This window comes from Schistocerca cancellata, chromosome 5, assembly GCF_023864275.1.
Source record: "Schistocerca cancellata isolate TAMUIC-IGC-003103 chromosome 5, iqSchCanc2.1, whole genome shotgun sequence".
Taxonomy (NCBI): domain Eukaryota; kingdom Metazoa; phylum Arthropoda; class Insecta; order Orthoptera; family Acrididae; genus Schistocerca; species Schistocerca cancellata.
In genome coordinates, this window is record NC_064630.1 from 411,642,728 (window position 1) to 411,662,363 (window position 19,636).

Here is a 19,636-nt window from a genome sequence, read left to right on the forward strand (position 1 = left end):
GATCTTTGATTGTACAAGTGTGCTATGGGTGCTATCTCTATGAAGAACTTCCATACTTTATATCTGCAACTATTATCAAGCGCAAGAAGGACCAAGAATACAAATATCTATTTTCAAACCTCTCCTCCCATCTTTTTACTGGGGATAATTATTTCTCAGTCAATGTGCCAAGCATCAGTCATGTGGTAGAATAAGTGCTGATTTGAGGACATTTACCCATACAAGTGGCTTATCATTTGGCCCCACCCCTCCCCCCTTTTCTATCATACACATTCAATGAAAACATCATTAAAAAAATTGCTTTCTTCATTCAAATTAGTAGAAATATAAAAGTTCTCAATACAATAATCTCACAAGGTGATGAGGTATTCTAGAGAGATTTTCCAACTCAATAAATCATAAATTTGGTGATATATCTAACACATCACTATCACAGGGAATTTTCAATGGCAGTTCTGTTGTAAGATTATTAAGTTTGACCAAGGCAGTTTCACTAACAAATATTTTACTTACAGGATATGAACACTTCAGTAGCAAAATGTATTACCAAGACTTTTTATAAAACTCAAGGATATTTCAAATCTTCTATGGAATAACAGTTTACGTTGAACCCTTAAAGATTTTTCTTTTTACTATAACACTTCCTCCAGTGGAAAAGTTAAGCACATAAATAAACAAAGAAATACTGATTTGCTTTCTGCACATAACAAATTAAATAAAAATTCATTCAAGAAATTTCATCAGAATATCAGCCAACTGGTTCTATTGATCAATTTGTCACAACATAGTACTTTGCCAGAGTTGCACTTAAATGCTTGTCAACAGTAAAATCAGCATCACTGTAAATTCTCAAATATTCCTCTCTGTAATAAATAATATGATAATTTCAAGTGCAACTCAATGCCCGTCCTCAGTAGCTGATTAAAACTATAGCGTGAACAGTGTTATTCATCACAAAAGTTATATATCTGGATGACTTCTATTGAAAAATACACAAGACATTCAATTGCCTCATGACAGGAGACAGAGGATGAAACTGCATCATTTTGATTGTTCTCTTCATGTTCAATGGGAACTGAGATCATAATGGACTCAACCAGTTGAAATCTTTCCAATATCTGTTCAGTGTATTTTTCTTCACTTACCATAAACACTGCATTCTCATTTTTCTTTGTTTTCATGCCAAGGAAACTATCAAGTGTAAGTGTTAATGTATCAAATTCACATTGTAAAATATTCAGAAAAGCAATAACAGTCATGACTTCCATCAGCTGCAACTTTTTTATGTAGAACCCAGTGGTTTGACAGTAATCTCAGGTTTTCAAATCTCGTCCAATGCATTCCTCAACAATCAGTCTTCCCTTCTCATTCCATCCATAAGTCTCCCTTGGCCCAGTGTTTTGGGTAACTTTTCTGAATTCTTCCCCTTTTCCTAAACCTTATCAGTCATTTTCCTTCAACCCTCCTCCTTCCCCTTCATCCCTTCTGCCAAAAGAAGGAGCCACTTGTTCCAGAAGCTTGCAAACTTTAATACCTTTTGTGTGTGTGTGTTCTCCTTACACTGAATGGTGAGTAGATTTTTCATCTATCCAATTACATCATATTTTGAGAACCGACCAACTAGTACGAGGACTCGAGATTCATTTTTGGTAGTCATGAAAGTACACTTCCTGTATGAGCGGTTTTTTTGGTGGCATAATAATGCAACTTTGGAAGTGCACTTTCAGGTAAATATTGCTGCTCATTTCACTCACAGAGAATTAAGCTATGCTTTTAGGTTCCTGCCTAACAACACATTCAGAAATCGCGAAGTATTCACAAAAAAAAGCAAAGTAGTTTTGACAAGCATGACTGTAAACATTCACTGTTATAAAATTTAGCTGCAATTTTCAAATATGCCATAATTTACAATCCATATTATGCAAACTTAAATTCCTATGAATGAAGAAAACAACAGTTAGCTAACTTTATTTAGGAACGGGAAGAAATGAAGAACAACATTATCATTCGTTATCAACATCTCACTCATGATTGATTGTCTCGATTCCCTATGCTTCACTGCGCCATTACCAAAAGCTGCATGTCACATAGAAACAGTCAACAACGTAAGTGCACTTTAACTACTCAAACGTACCACAGGTTGTAAGGGCTTTTGGTGGGAACTGAAGACCTACCAGTATGATTCGAGACATCGACTTCTATATTGCAGTGCCTGCTCACAATACTTTTGATAATTTTTGTTCAGCATCAAACATGCAGTTCAATAATTATTCTATTTTCATGTTGTTGTTGTTATTATGGTCTTCAGTCCTGAGACTGGTTTGATGCAGCTCTCCATACTACTCTATCCTGTGCAAGCTTCTTCATCTCCCAGTACCTACTGCAACCTACATCCTTCTGAATCTGCTTAGTGTATTCATCTCTTGGTCTCCCCCTACGATTTTTACCCTCCACGCTGCCCTCCAATACTAAATTGGTGATCCCTTGATGCCTCAGAACATGCCCTACCAACCGATCCCTTCTTCTGGTCAAGTTGTGCCACAAACTTCTCTTCTCCCCAATCCCATTCAATACTTCCTCATTAGTTATGTGATCTACCCATCTAATCTTCAGCATTCTTCTGTAGCACCACATTTCGAAAGCTTCTATTCTCTTCTTGTCCAAACTATTTACCGTCCATGTTTCACTTCCATACATGGCTACACTCCATACAAATACTTTCAGAAATGACTTCCTGACACTTAAATCTATACTCGATGTTAACAAATTTCTCTTCTTCAGAAACGCTTTCCTTGCCATTGCCAATCTACATTTTATATCCTCTCTACTTCGACCATCATCAGTTATTTTGCTCCCCAAATAGCAAAACTCCTTTACTACTTTAAGTGTCTCATTTCCTAATCTAATACCCTCAACATCACCCGACTTAATTCGACTACATTCCATTATCTTCATTTTGCTTTTGTTGATGTTCATCTTATATCCTCCCTTCAAGACACCATCCATTCCATTCAACTGCTCTTCCATGTCCTTTGCTGTCTCTGACAGAATTACAATGTCATCGGCGAACCTCAACGTTTTTATTTCTTTTCCATGGATTTTAATACCTACTCCAAATTTTTCTTTTGTTTCCTTTACTGCTTGCTCAATATACAGATAAAATAACATCGGGGAGAGGCTACAACCCTGTCTTACTCCCTTCTTAACCACTGCTTCCCTTTCATGTCCCTCGACTATTATAACTGCCATCTGGTTTCTGTACAAATTGTAAATAGCCTTTCGCTCCCTGTATTTTACCCCTGCCACCTTTAGAATTTGAAAGAGAGTATTCCAGTCAACATTGTCAAAAGCTTTCTCTAAGTCTACAAATGCTAGAAACGTAGATTTGCCTTTCCTTAATCTTTCTTCTAAGATAAGTCGTACGGTCAGTATTGCCTCACGTGTTCCAACATTTCTACGGAATCCAAACTGATCTTCCCCGAGGTCGGCTTCTACCAGTTTTTCCATTCATCTGTAAAGAATTCGTGTTAGTATCTTGCAGCTGTGGCTTATTAAACTGATTGTTCGGTAATTTTCACATCTGTCAACACCTGCTTTCTTTGGGATTGGAATTATTATATTCTTCTTGAAGTCTGAGGGTATTTCGCCTGTTTCATACATCTTGCTCACCAGATGGTAGAGTTTTGTCAGGACTGGCTCTCCCAAGGCCGTCAGTAGTTCCAATGGAATGTTGTCTACTCCGGGGGCCTTGTTTTGACTCAGGTCTTTCAGTGCTCTGTCAAACTCTTCACGCAGTATCGTATCTCCCATTTCGTCTTCATCTACATCCTCTTCCATTTCCATAATATTGTCCTCAAGTTCATCGCCCTTGTATAGACCCTCTATATACTCCTTCCACCTTTCTGCTTTCCCTTCTTTGCTTAGAACTGCGTTTCCATCTGAGCTCTTGATGTTCATACAAGTGGTTCTCTTATCTCCAAAGGTCTCTTTAATTTTCCTGTAGGCAGTATCTATCTTACCCCTAGTGAGATAAGCCTCTACATCCTTACATTTGTCCTCTAGCCATCGCTGCTTAGCCATTTTGCACTTCCTGTCGATCTCATTTTTGAGACGTTTGTATTCCTTTTTGCCTGCTTCACTTACTGCATTTTTATATTTTCTCCTTTCATCAATTAAATGCAATATTTCTTCTGTTACCCAAGGATTTCTGCTAGCCCTTGTCTTTTTACCTACTTGATCCTCTGCTGCCTTCACTACTTCGTCCCTCAAAGCTACCCATTCTTCTTCTACTGTATTTCTTCCCCCCATTCCTGTCAATTGTTCCCTTATGCTCTTCCTGAAACTCTGTACAACCTCTGGTTCTTTCAGTTTATCCAGGTCCCATCTCCTTAAATTCCCACCTTTTTGCAGTTTCTTCAGTTTTAATCTACAGGTCATAACCAATAGATTGTGGTCAGAGTCCACATCTGCCCCTGGAAATGTCTTACAATTTAAAACCTGGTTCCTAAATCTCTGTCTTACCATTATATAATCTATCTGATACCTTTTAGTATCTCCAGGGTTCTTCCATGTATACAACCTTCTATCATGATTCTTAAACCAAGTGTTAGCTATGATTAAGTTGTGCTCTGTGCAAAATTCTACCAGGCGGCTCCCTCTTTCATTTCTTAGCCCCAATCCATTTTCACCTACTACGTTTCCTTCTCTCCCTTTTCCTACACTCGAATTCCAGTCACCCGTGACTATTAAATTTTCGTCTCCTTTCACTATCTGAATAATTTCTTTTATTTCATCATACATTTCTTCAATTTCTTCGTCATCTGCAGAGCTAGTTGGCATATAAACTTGTACTACTGTAGTAGGTGTGGGCTTCGTATCTATCTTGGCCACAATAATGCATTCACTATGCTGTTTGTAGTAGCTTACCCGCACTCCTATTTTCCTATTCATTATTAAACCTACTCCTGCATTACCCCTATTTGACTTTGTGTTTATAACCCTGTAGTCACCTGACCAGAAGTCTTGTTCCTCCTGCCACCGAACTTCACTAATTCCCACTATATCTAACTTTAACCTATCCATTTCCCTTTTTAAATTTTCTAACCTACCTGCCCGATTAAGGGATCTGACATTCCATGCTCCGATCCGTAGAACGCCAGTTTTCTTTCTCCTGATAACAACATCCTCTTGAGTAGTCCCCACCCGGAGATCCGAATGGGGGACTATTTTACCTCCGGAATATTTTACCCAAGAGGACGCCATCATCATTTAATCATACAGTAAAGCTGCATGCCCTTGGGAAAAATTACGGCCGTAGTTTCCCCTTGCTTTCAGCCGTTCGCAGTACCAGCACAGCAAGGCCGTTTTGGTTATTGTTACAAGGCCAGATCAGTCAAACATCCAGACTGTTGCCCTTGCAACTACTGAAAAGGCTGCTGCCCCTCTTCAGGAACCACACATTTGTCTGGCCTCTCAACAGATACCCCTCCGTTGTGGTTGTACCTACGGTACGGCTATCTGTATCGCTGAGGCACGCAAGCCTCCCCACCAACGGCAAGGTCCATGGTTCATGTTTGGCGACACAATTTTGTTCAGGAGGAGAGGATGGAGGAATCAATAATTCTGTTCCCTTATCTACAAGTAATTCCTTTACTTCCTGGTTCTTAAATTCTTTCCCTCATCACCTCTAAATTGTTAAATGACATGGCCACTGGTTTGAACTTCATTTAAAAACTGTTTAAGCAGATAATACACTTCATTTTCCAGTTTCAAAAAGAAAATTCAACTGAATTTGCTGAAATCATCTTTAAAACATACGTTATTGTTGTGTTATGTCCACACTATAACACAACAAATATTCCGTGATAATCAAATTTATTTGACCATCTGACACTCAAAACAAAACTTAAGTACAACTACACAACACTTTGCTGGCTGTAGCGCCAAGGAGAAATCAGAGTCACTTGTAGAGAATACAAGTCCAAACCACTGCCAACCAGTCGATACCGACGTGTCGCAAGTTTCCAGCCAGGGAGGCCACAGTGCGGTTCGGTCGTCACGAATCCAGCACCCGGGTAGCAGCACAGTCATCGGCGAAGATTGAACTGGTTAAACGGGCTCAGGGAGCTAGTTTAAATCCACAGGTCCGGCCAATCAGTGTTGGTAGACGGCGCGCTTATACGGTTGCTCACTCTGGTGGCAAGGGTAGCACCGCCAGGGTAATCTGCATCGATAGTGGTGTGTACGCTGCCGCTAACCCTGCGACGATGCGTTCACTTGCGCCAGTTGCTGACATCGTGTGTGGCGCCAGCGGGTACTCACTGTGTGTCGCGCATCTTGTAGCATGCCACGCCGAGCTGACAGCTGCTGTGCGGCGGCCGATACGACAGTTATCTTGAGCATACCCGGAGAAGGTGTGGTCGAATAAAACTTGGTTGGACTTTCAAGGAATTAATTACCAAGAGTGAATGTGCAACCAAGTTTCTGTCAACCTCATATAGGTCAACCAACACATGCACCGATGGAGAATGTTGTGCAGAACATCAATGCTGTCACTGTGTATCGCAACCCATATCTATTATTGCTGCACAATGTATATCAATTCGGCATACAACAGAATACAACAAAACAACAATTTTGACTACCACTAATTTATTTTGGGGTAGCATTATTAAAGATTCCATGGAGATACAAATGGCAGAAATCCTTATTACTGACAGCAACTGCCAACTGCATAACATACAGAATTCCACTATTTTCAGAATTTGTTCTCAGCAAAGGCAACAGAATATGCCAAGGGCTATGGTGAGCAGCAACCCAGCAGACAGTCAGTGCAAAATGTGTACAGTGCACTAACAAATTGTGTGGGAAGAGTAACCCATGCCAGTCACCAACAGTTCACCTGAAGATGTTTGGCACATACCTAGATGAAATATTGTATGGAGTAGTGAACAATGACCATTTGCACTTACAAAACATCACCGAGCAGATTAGTTTTCACCAGGGATAATCTACACATTGACTAATTTTTACAATATATTCAATAAGGAATTGCTTTGTCTGTTTCAACATTTTTAGTAACTGAAATTAATTTATGGCCCTATAATGATCCGTACAAGATTTTCTATGTAATGTAAATAACAACCAATACTAGTTTACTTAATATATAATGTCATTAATTACGAACAGTACAGTAATATTTGTACGGTGTCAAACACTATGCAGGAATACCCTAAAATCAATGCCACCCATATTTCAGTAAGTAAAGAGACTCTTCGCTTAAAGATGAAAAGTAATACTCTCAAACTGACTGTTCATCAGTAGTGAAGGTATGCAGAACGGTCCCCCCCCCCCCCACCCCCCCCCCCCCCCCCCGTTTGATTTGTAACAGTTATAAGCTTATCCTAAAATTCAAGAAAGATATTACATCATAATGTTAAACCTTCCCTTATAGAAGCCCTAAACTTTTTGTAAGTATTGCACTACATAAAATACAGAACCTGCTAATCAATATCACTTCATTACCAGCTTATACGTATGTCTGCACAAAAACTGTTGTGAGCAGACAAACAGAAACCAGCATATTGTAAGTAACACAAGTGTGCTTTGTTTCTTTAATTTACTGCATACTCTTTAAAATCAGTCTTTAAAAAATCTGATTAACATATTGTCACATTAAGAACATTTTGAAGAAAGGTTTAGACTACTTTGTGGACGACGGATCCAAAAAATGCTGCTATATTTGACAACACCTTGATGACAGTATTAGCACTACAGACAGTGTACAGATGCAGTCTGGATTATCAACAAAATTGGAATGTAGCAAGGATATATCAGCAATGTGAACTTTGTGCAGGAAGGTTTTACCAAAGATAAATTCTGCATTTACCTAATGTTACAAAAATTTCAGTTACAAACACAGATTTTATTAAACCTCCAGAAATGTGGGAAAATGAGTTGGTTTTGTACTCTATAATAATCCGAAGATCAGGCTACTGCACTGCCAAAATGAATACCACACAGAAACAAAGGATGAGAACCAACAACACCCTGTGCATCTTTTAAAATGGTGAAAGAAGATATTTTCTTTTCCTGAAAACCAACTAAGTTACAGGGAACATTTCTTGTGGTTAATGAAACTGAAAAATAGTTTAAGGAAGGAATCATCAGTTTCCTGTTTAGGGAATATACTTGATATTCACAATGTTCTCTAAATGATTTTAATCTGTTGTCAATACCATCCTCATTATTGACAGTATCTGTTGGGTTGGCAGAAGAGCTAACACCGTGTTACTAGAGGAGGCCAAAATGCACGCGTTTTAGCTCACGCAGGCTGGCGTGAGGAGGGAAGAACTATACTGACGTGAGGTCTGGAACATGACAAGGAATGAGAATTCCGAAAGCGGACGTAATTAGTTTCATACTTAACTTTAATCCCTTAATGATGAACATCGCTCTTGATGGTACATGATTCACAATATTATCTGTTCAGAATAGTAACTGAATATGGCGCCTTGCTAGGTCGTAGCAAATGACGTAGCTGAAGACTATGCTAAACTGTCGTCTTGGCAAATGAGAGCGTATGTAATCAGTGAACCATCGCTAGGAAAGTCGGCTGTACAACTGGGGCGAGTGCTACTGAGTCTCTCTAGACTAGACCTACCATGTGGCGGCGCTCGGTCTGCAATCACTGATAGTGGCAACACGCGGGTCCAACGTATACTAACGGACCGCGGCCGATTTAAAGGCTACCACCTAGCAAGTGTGGTGTCTGGCGGTGACACCGCAGTATCATTTTATTTGAAGATGGTATGATGAGATCAGTCTTGATATTTCATGGAGATTGCCACTGCAGATAAATGTCTGTTCTTTAATCTTATTTGCAGTGCATGAGAGAGAAAGAGGAGGGGCACATACCTGTACTATTGTAGTTTGTAAGTGTGAGGGAGATATTGCACTCAGTCCCTTCAATGAGCAACAAGTTGTAAGGCATGCCCTGCGTATAGATGGCTATTGGAAAAAAATGCGTACATACAATGTAGGCATGAAGGTCTAAAATGCTGAATTCTATACAGACAATCATCAATTAACTTCTTTTAGAGCAAAGTTGCTGCCAACAGAAATATTTCACGAATCCAGAGTTCTGATCAGCAAAGTGATTTTTACAGAATGTAGAATTTTCATTTGTTCCACACAGACTATGCCGTAGTTATAGAAGTTATCTATAATGTCTTTGCTGAAAGTATACATACTTTCCTTTATTAGTTTCAGGCTCTACTCCTTATTATATTAAATATATCTTGGTTTTGAGCTAGTTGTAAATTATTATCACAAATGTTAATACACTATAGAGCTTTTGGGATTTCATTGTAGCACCTACTGAGGCAAAATTTTTCCATGACGAACAAAACAATTGGTTAAGTCTTTGCATTAACAACATCATACACTGAAGTAATTTATTTATCTAAAATCAGTGATTATTCAAACACATTTTCCTGATTTACACCAAATGTCTCAACACTTACTGAAACTACTGTTATGCAGAAACAAATGAACAAGCAGAGTACATTATCAATGATTCACTAACCTGTGAGTAGTTAGTTGTGTTACTCTGTTGTGAATTTATGTAACTGATGCTTGTAGGTACAGGATTGTCCACCTGAAAAGAAAGAGAAATCACACCTGTTATAATACACATACCAGAAACAATTTATCTGGATAAAGTCAAGCTGAATATATTTCTGTCAAAAGTATTTATTTCTAAAATATCAAATTAATGAAAATCTATAGTTTCAACACAGCTGCTGATAGTAATGTTTTCCCCCTACTGTCAGCCAATCATAATAAGCTTCAAAACGTGGCATTCATTAACTAAGATAATGATTGTAAACATCAGGGCACAAGAAATATTGCTTTACACCAGCATTCCATCATGCAAATTATTTGATGGGAAACTATATAATACCTCTACCAAATTAAGAAAAAATGCTAAAATCCAAACAATGAAACTTTTTAAGGTAGCTGTAAATTTGTTTAAATAAACTCACATGTTATCATCAATAATTGGGAACTGTATATGAAGTTTCTATGTTACATAAATCCTTTGTATCATTCCTTCTGTAAATGCACGTTTGACCACAAGCCCATTTATATGAACAATCCTGAAACTTAACAATTTATGAGTCTCATAGACGGTTATTCCAGAAGTGTACCTCCCTCATAACACTGCTCCTAAGATGATGCTCAGCAAGCCTGCACAGTACTTAACTTACTTGCTGGTGGACATACACATTACATTAATACTTCTTCCATAGACCATGAATACAACATTTTGTAATGATGTGGAACATCTCACTTTAACATAAGTTTTCTTTACACAATGTAACTAATTTTTTTCAGTGACTACTTCATATCTAAAAATTCATGTAATTTGTTTTTAAATGTTGGTTGGCTACCTGTCAGACTTTTAATGCTATTTGGCAACTGACCAAAGATTTTTGTCACAGCATAATTCACCCCTTTCTGCGCCAAAGTAAGATTTAACACAGAATAGTGAAGATCATCCTTTCTTCTAATGTTGTAGTTATGCATTTTGCTATTATTTTTTAATTGGGATGGGTTACTAATAACAAATTTCATAAGTGAATATATGTATTGTAAAGATGCTGTGAATATCCCAAGTTCCTTAACTAAATGTCTGCAAGGTGATCTTGGGTGGGCTCCAGCTATTCTGATTACACACTTTTGTACAATAAATACTTCTTCTCTTAATGATGAATTACCACAAAATATGATGTCATATGAAAGCAATGTATGAAAACAGGCATAGTAGGCTAATTTACTGATATGTTTATCATCAAAATTTGCAATAACCCTAATAGCATAAGTAACTGAACCAAACCATTTCAGCATATCATCAATGTGTTTCTTCCAATTTAATTTCTCATCAGTGCACACACTCAAACATTTTGAATGTTTCTTTTTGATTAATCCTTAGAGAGTAACAACCACAAGTGACGCTCTTTAGCAGCAGACAACTGCTGTATTATGACAGATTTCCATTAACCAATGAAACTTCTTAGAGGACATTGTATTTCATGGTTATCTAAGTGTATTTCAATTAACATCAAAATATATTTTTACTATTTCATTACAGTGTTTGATCACTATTTGATAGTATGATAATAAATAAGTATTTATTGTTATTCAAATAGAAATTTACTTTCACAAAATGTGGACAGCTTTGCTGTATCGCTGACTGTGTTAGTTGCTGTCACAAATGACCCCAAAAAGAACAGACACAAAGTTTGAGTAATATAAACAGAAGACGACTAATTTATAATTTCTCAGTTCATTTTAATAATGTCCTATTTCTTGAGAACAGTTATTTCATCTACCATTACTAATCACACTTGTTCATTTATCATCATTCTGTAGTTTCTAGACAATTTGTTACAATTGTTCACCTTACTTCATCAGCCAGTGCAATTAAATAATACCCAAGTTTTCTCTTCACAGAAGGATAATGGTCATACTTTATGACCAACTTTATTTCCATGTGTGAGTCATACTTTTACTCCAATCTGTTCCAATCACGCATTGCTAAATTTTAATTTTGGTCCTCAACCTACAGCTTTTAAATTTCAGATCAGTTTTGGTGTTCTGGTAAGTTTCAGTCTACAAACATGCCTGAGCCACTGCTCAGTTTTTCAAGTTTTAAACCAAATCTTCATTCTTGAATGACTCTTTAAACTGATTTCTATTCCATGATGAGTGGCCTCTCCTTGATACCATGCTTGTCACGAAATTCATATTACCTCCCTAGATTTTACTATCCTCTACTTTGGACATCCACCAAATTACCATAACATAAGAGGTGGGAGGCACTGCCAAGTTTAGCTCTTCACTTTGAGAGAGAGAATTTTCCAGCCAAATAAAATGTATTTTCCCACAATGTTTCATTTTACTTTTCTTCAGAATTTCTGAATCTGCTTCTGAGCTGTAAAAGTGCTATTTTTGTCAAAAATCATCTAAATCCCCAAGACACTATCCAAATTGAACCCTGCCTGGAACAGTTCCGTCCTCTGTCACAGCAGGACCCACTTCCTCAAAACCACCCTCTCCAAACCTTCCAGGTATTTCTGACTTCCAGCCTTGCCTCTCAATCCTTCTTAAAAAACCTTAATCCTACTCCCAACATCACCACTGCTGAAGCCCAGGCTATCCGTGATCTGAAGGCTGACTGATCCATCGTCATTTTTCCGGCAGACAAGGGTTCCATGACCGTGGTACTTGATCGTCGGGAGTATGTGGCTGAGGGACTGCGTCAGCTTTCAGACAACACCACATACAAAGTTTGCCAAGGTAATCCCATTCCCGATGTCCAGGCGGAACTTCAAGGAATCCTCAGAACCTTAGGCCCCCTACAAGACCTTTCACCTGACTCCATCAACCTCCTGACCCCACCGACACCCCGCACCCCTACCTTCTACCTACTTCATAAAATTCACAAACCCAATCATCCCGGCCGCCCCATTGTAGCTGGTTACCAAGCCCCCACAGAATGTATTTCTCCCTACGTAGATCAACACCTTCAACCCATTACATGCAGTCTCCCATCCTTCATCAAAGACACCAACCACTTTCTCGAATGCCTGGAATCCTTACCCAATCTGTTACCCCCGGAAACCATCCTTGTAACCATTGATGCCACTTCCTTATACACAAATATTCCACACGTCCAGGGCCTCGCTGCGATGGAGCACTTCCTTTCACGCCGATCACCTGCCACCCTACCTAAAACCTCTTTCCTCATTACATTAGCCAGCTTCATCCTGACCCACAACTTCTTCACTTTTGAAGGCCAGACATACCAACAATTAAAGGGAACAGCCATTGGTACCAGGATGGCCCCCTTGTACGCCAACCTATTCATGGGTCGCTTAGAGGAAGCCTTCTTGGTTACCCAGGCCTGCCAACTCAAAGTTTGGTACATATTTATTGATGACATCTTCATGATCTGGACTCACAGTGAAGAAGAACTCCAGAATTTCCACTCCAACCTCAACTCCTTTGGTTCCATCAGATTCACCTGGTCCTACTCCAAATCCCATGCCACTTTCCTTGATGTTGACCTCCATCTGTCCAATGGCCAGCTTCACACGTCCGTCGACATCAAACCCACCATCAAGGAACAGTACCTCCATTATGACAGCTGCCACCCATTCCACATCAAACGGTCCCTTCCCTACAGCCTAGGTCTTCGTGGCAAACGAATCTGCTCCAGTCCGGAATCCCTGAAGCATTACACCAACAATCTGAAAACAGCTTTTGCATCCCGCAACTATCCTCCCGACCTGGTACAGAAGCAAATAACCAGAGCCACTTCCTCATCCCCTCAAGCCCAGAACCTCCCACAGAAGAACCACAAAAGAGCCCCACTTGTGACAGGATACTTTCCGGGACTGGATCAGACTCTGAATGTGGCTCTCCAACAAGGATACGACTTCCTCAAATCCTGCCCTGAAATGAGATCCATCCTTCATGAAATCTTCCCCACTCCACCAAGAATGTCTTTCCGCCGTCCACCTAACCTTCGTAGCCTCTTAGTTCATCCCTATGAAATCCCCAAACCACCTTCCCTACCCTCTGGCTCCTACCCTTCTAACCGCCCCCGGTGTAAAACCTGTTCCATGCACCCTCCCACCACCACCTACTCCAGTCCTGTAACCCGGAAGGTGTACACAATCAAAGGCAGAGCCACGTGTGAAAGCACCCACGTGATTTACCAACTGACCTGCCTACACTGTGAAGCTTTCTATGTGGGAATGACCAGCAACGAACTGTCCATTCGCATGAACGGACACAGGCAGACAGTGTTTGTTGGTAATGAGGATCACCCTGTGGCTAAACATGCCTTGGTGCACGGCCAGCACATCTTGGCACAGTGTTACGCCGTCTGGGTTATCTGGATACTTCCCACTAACACCAACCTGTAAGAACTCCGGACATGGGAACTTGCCCTTCAGTATATCCTCTCTTCTTGTTATCCGCCAGGCCTCAACCTCCACTAATTTCAAGTTGCCGCCGCTCATACCTCACCTGTCTTTCAACAACATCTTTGCCTCTGTACTTCTGCCTCGACTGACATCTCTGCCGAAACTCTTTGCCTTTAGAAATGTCTGCTTGTGTCTGTGTATGTGCGGTTGGATATGGGTGTGTGTGCGAATTTATACCTGTCCTTTTTTCCCCCTAAGGTATGTCTTTCCGCTCCTGGGATTGGAATGACTCCTTACCCTCTCCCTTAAAACCCACATCCTTTCGTCTTTCCCTCTACTTCCCTCTTTCCTGATGAAGCAACCGTTGGTTGCAAAAGCTTGAATTTTGTGTGTATGTTTGTGTTTGTTTGTGTGTCTATCGACCTGCCAGCGCTTTCATTTGGTAAGTCACATCATCTTTGTTTTTAGATATATTTTTCCCACGTGGAATGTTTCCCTCTATTATATCCAAAAATCATAAAAATATACACAATAACTGTACTTATCATTTCATTCAATGCAAGCTTTTCCGCAGCTTTTAAGGGAGATAAGTCACACATTTATAAACTTAAAGAGTGCACACAAGTGATAAACTGGCCCATTCTTGAGCTCATGCACTTCTCACTAAGTTATCTCTGATTCCTGTGCCAGTGTGTTTCTCTGGGAAAAAGGGATCTTTTATTCAATGAACATGCCTTCTAACTTTGTTTGCACATTCCATAATTTTATTAAGGTTACACCATATTCTAAAATGTTAATTTTACATTTTCCAGTAGTTGATGCACACCGAGTTCTGTCAATCCCTAAAGACTGCCCATTGCTTTAACAGTCACTGCTGCAAATTCAGCAATTGGAGCCAGTTAACCTTTCACAGTCTTATTTGTACTATCAAAAACAACAGTGAGCGACAGGAATAACTTGTCACTGAAACAATAACCATTACACTTGAAAATACTTGAAGTGTGAGCATGAGTCAGTCAGCTTTTAACCACCACATCTTACATGTACTGAGGTTCTTAATATTTATTTTCCATCAAAATCTCAAAGAGATGTCACACCAAATGCTGTATAAATTTTCAAAGAAAGACTATTTCAGTAAATATCTTCAACCACATTTCATAGTTCCTTGCTATCACAGGCGTTTGCCCTTGAAAATAATAATTTTCTTCCATCCAAACCCAACAGCTTACCATTTGGAAGGATAAAGACATAAAAATGAATGGGATCTAATCCAGTTTCAATCATTATTGAGCTTTTCCCTTTCACTAAAGGAATTTCATTATGCTGTGACAAACATATTTTTCAATGCAAAAGAAAAAGAAAAACTAATAAAAAAATTTCAGCTCTAAGTAAAAGCTAGCTCGGTAAAGGAGCAATTTTCTTCCCCCCCCCCCCCCCCCCCTCCCTTCTTTTTCACACAGAAGACGATCAGCTAAATACTAGCTGCCAAACCAATAACTAAAGCCGGCCTCAGATGGCTACACTATTTTTCTTTAAAAAGGGTCAAATTTGCAGCATTTGATATATTTAAAAAAAATTCCAAGGATACAGATCATTTGGAAAATTAAGTATAACATATACATGAACCAACAGTAAGATGCAGGAAACAATACAAAAGTGAATGAGACTATTCAAATTCCAGAATGCTGTTATATAAAATTCTGCAAATGACCTACCTCATCTTTTCTAATTCCAAAATGCTGTTATATAAAACTGTGCAACTGACCTGCCTCATCTTTTCTAAGTGGAAAAAGTCAAATTCATTAGAGAGAATACTTATGCTCCAACAGAATGAGAACTAACAAGGAAATTTTAGTGGGAAATACACAATAAGACAAGCAGAAATGACATTTTGATTCAAAGACAACGATTACACGGACGTCATTGCAATTTATGGTGGTCTCCTGGACTTCATGAAAGGTGGGACATGGCTCTTAATGGAAGAGCCTGCAACATGCTATCACGCTGGCCATAATGTTGGTAAGGAGTTCTTGTGGTAGGGCATTCTATTTCTCCTCCAGCATGATTGAAAATGCTGGACAGTAGTTGGTGCATTTGGCCATGTACCGCAGCATGTCTGTCCATGCAATTCCACACATTCTCAATGGGATTTAAGATGGTGGAACAGGTAGGACAGCTCCTCCGCCTGTGTTGTGTGATGTGGTCACGCACTATCATCCCTAAAAATGAAGTCAGGGCTGAATGCACCCCTGAAAAGATGCAAAGGGTACAGAATACAGTGTCATAACAACATTATGTGCGCCGGTGGGTGTACTGTGTTCAAAGATATGGAGATCAGTATGTGCACACAATGTTAGCCTCCCCACGGCATTATGATCATGTTCAACAATGTTCCTGGGAGCATTTAAGTACCCTCACATGGTGAGAGGTGAGAACCGTAATGCGCCCAGGAACACTGTCGAAAAGATTATTTTAGTGGTCTAGGTGTAATGGCATGGGGAGGCGTAATATTGAATGGGTGTATTGACCTCCATATCTCTGAACAATGTGTGCCTGTTGGTGTGACACTGCACTACTTCCCCATTTGCATCTTTTCAGTGGCACATTCAGCCCTAACTTTATTTTTATGGATGGCACTGTGTGACCACATCAAATTGCACAAGTGGAGCAGCTCTTGGAATGAGAGGGATGGACTGACCTGCCTGTTCCACTTACTTAGGTCAAAATGAGCATGTGTGGGATACATTCGGGAGACGTACTGCAGCATGTCCACATGTGCCAGCAGCTCTCCAGCAACTGTCAACCACAGTGGTGGAGGAATGGAATGCCCTATCCAAAAACTCTTTACCAATCTTGTGCTTGTGGCCAGCATGGAAGCACATTGCAGAACATTCATTGCCGTCCATAGTAATCACACATTCTATTAAGAACCAATGCCTTTTGTAATGTCCAGGGGACCATCATGAATCACAGTAACTTCAGTGTCATTACTGTCTTTGAATGGAAGTGCCATTTCTGTTCTCATTGTGTATTTCTTTCAGTTGCCTTCTGTACTATACTGTAACAGTTCTTTCTACGTATAGTCCAAGTTTCATCAAGTTATGTTTCTTAGTAGTGATACTTTATGAGAATGTTACTTTTATCCTTAAATTATGCACAACAGTTTATATATAAATTAATGATGCTCTTTCAGGTTACATACATCAATTACTTTAAGCTATTATCTGTGACTTCTTTCAAATAATTTCGCTACATTAAACTGTTTATTTGTTGATTTCATTGATTTTTGCCCCGTTTTTTAAAAATCTTCAGATATTCATCCTTCTTGGCAATGTTCTACTGTGAGCACTGTTAACTCCTGAGATACCGAGAAGCCTGACTGTCCCCTCCATTTGTTGGTTGTAATTGCTATTGTACATTCAATAATCACTGTTTTTCTTATAATTTACACCTTTCCCAGACAATGGCGAGTTTCATAGGACACATGGAAACAGTGGTTGAAACATAATACAAGAATAACCTTTCACTGTGTAGTAGACACACTGGACAGTGGATAGGCACATAAGCAAGAATTTTACACAGTGGCTCAGCTTTAAGCTCATATTCTTCCTCAGAGTACAAAGAAATGCACATTTGCACTCAATGATTCCAGCCTCCTGATTCTTCCACTCCATTTTGCCCACTTTTTCTATCTTGTTGCAACAATGTCTTCATTCCTTTCACAGCTGCACAATTCCATCTGCTAGTCGATATCTCTCAATGCTGTAATATAATTTTCATTTTTCCCCTGTTACCATTCCCATATTTATTTCTCTTTCTTTACATTCTATATTGTAACAACATGAAACTTTATAGATTCTACCACATTAACATCGTCAAGAAATTCTATGCACATACAGCTACACAAATACTTTATTTTTCTGTCCACAGAGTTGTTTTTGAAACAAGATGATATCAATATTTCAATATCTTGATCACAGAAACTGAATAATCCATGTTCTTTCTTCTATACTGAAGATGTAAACTTAGCTTATCCTGTCATTTACTCCTCGTCACAATCACCAACCATTTTTCATTAAAACCTTTGGTATCCATGAGAGTAAAATTATTGTATATTTACAGGTAGCTAAAAACCAATTAATATTTCAGAGCATTGCTGGCAGTTCTCTATCCTGTGAGCTTTCAGTTTCTGGCAACTTGTCTCAAAGAGCACAGCTAACTTGGCTAGTAAATGACATTAAACATTTCAGTTATACAAGTATAAATGATCTGATTTGCTACTCAGTATTACTTAGACATACACCATCATCTCACTCAAAACCATAAGAAAAATGTGACAAGTGGTCTGTCTAACGACTTTAGCATTGCTGAAGATCTCATGAACAACATAACTAATAAACACCTGTTTCATGACATATTATTTCTATGCACAGAATAAATTATCCTGAATACTCCAAAGCAAAAAAAGATGAGTTCTAAATATGTAAATCAATCCCAGAACTGCAGAACATGAAGATATCAAATAAACTGTTTTGAATTTAGAGCTGTTACATGTCATCTAACCATAACTAGTTTATAATGCCTCTAATCTGTAATTAATGACTACCTCTTATCACATTTTCAAACATGTCTGATAAATTAGTAAAGTATTTGGAAATACATATTGGACACCTACAAAACCATCAAATATGATATCCACGTGTTGTAAATCTGAGGAGTCAATGCTTTATCAACTTGCTCCTTTCACACTTACAAACACTTGCTTAAGTGTCTATGGTCATACATGCAGACAGAACTGAAATTTTATTCCATCAAAAGATTGAGATTTCCTTGCTGAAATTCCAAATTTTCATGAACCAATTTTTATTGTATGCTATACAAATTTTACTTTATTAGTGTCATCTGCAAATTTTCTTTTCTATAATTGTCATAATCTAAAATGCACAAAGAACATAGACACCAACTGAAAAATACCTTGACTGGGGCAAGAATCAAACAAGTGACTCCGGTCTTGGATGTTTTATTTATTTATTTTCTTTTTTAAATAAATTTATCAGTGAATGTAATTAGGGGCATCTGTATATAACTGCTGACATTTCAAACATGAGGTAGCAATCGATTATGCAAAAAAAGACAATTAGGGTTTAACATTCCATTGACAATTAAGTCACTAGAAACGGAGCACAAGCTTGGACTGAAAGGAAGATGGCAAAGAAAACCCTTTTCCAATGAGCCATCCCAAGTATTTGCTTTAAACGATTTGGTGAAACTAAGGAAAACCTAAATCTGAAATGTGGATAGTGATTTCAACCACCATCCTCCCATAAGCAAGTCCAGTATGCTAAAAGCTGCACAACCTCACTCAATACACTTCACAGAGCTTCAGCCTGAGTGTTGAAGGACAAATACTTACTGGTGTGATCTGTCTGCATATCATGTGTCTGGTGTCAGCAAAACAGTACTTATCTATTCCAACAGAGTACACCTAGATCCTGGCAACAAATACGTACATTCTTTTCCAATGCAGTTTGTTCCAGTCTGGACTAAACTGATGTCCACACATCATTAACTTAAAATGATGCAATGAACATAACCAATTTTGTTGGTTGGCAACTCGGCAACAACTCCCATTCAGCAGA

At 38.9% G+C, this 19,636-nt stretch overlaps 1 protein-coding gene across 3 annotated transcripts in view; it reads right to left on the reverse strand.

The window, feature by feature from the left end:
- The window catches only part of LOC126187823 (CREB-regulated transcription coactivator 1-like), a 369,127-nt gene that overhangs the window by 51,090 nt on the left and 298,401 nt on the right, over positions 1 to 19,636 (reverse strand). For all 3 annotated transcript variants that reach the window (XM_049929121.1, XM_049929120.1, XM_049929119.1), the window contains one exon: positions 9,587 to 9,658. In XM_049929121.1, the coding sequence (XP_049785078.1) occupies positions 9,587 to 9,658 (72 nt within the window). The remainder of the gene's footprint in view (positions 1 to 9,586; positions 9,659 to 19,636) is intronic.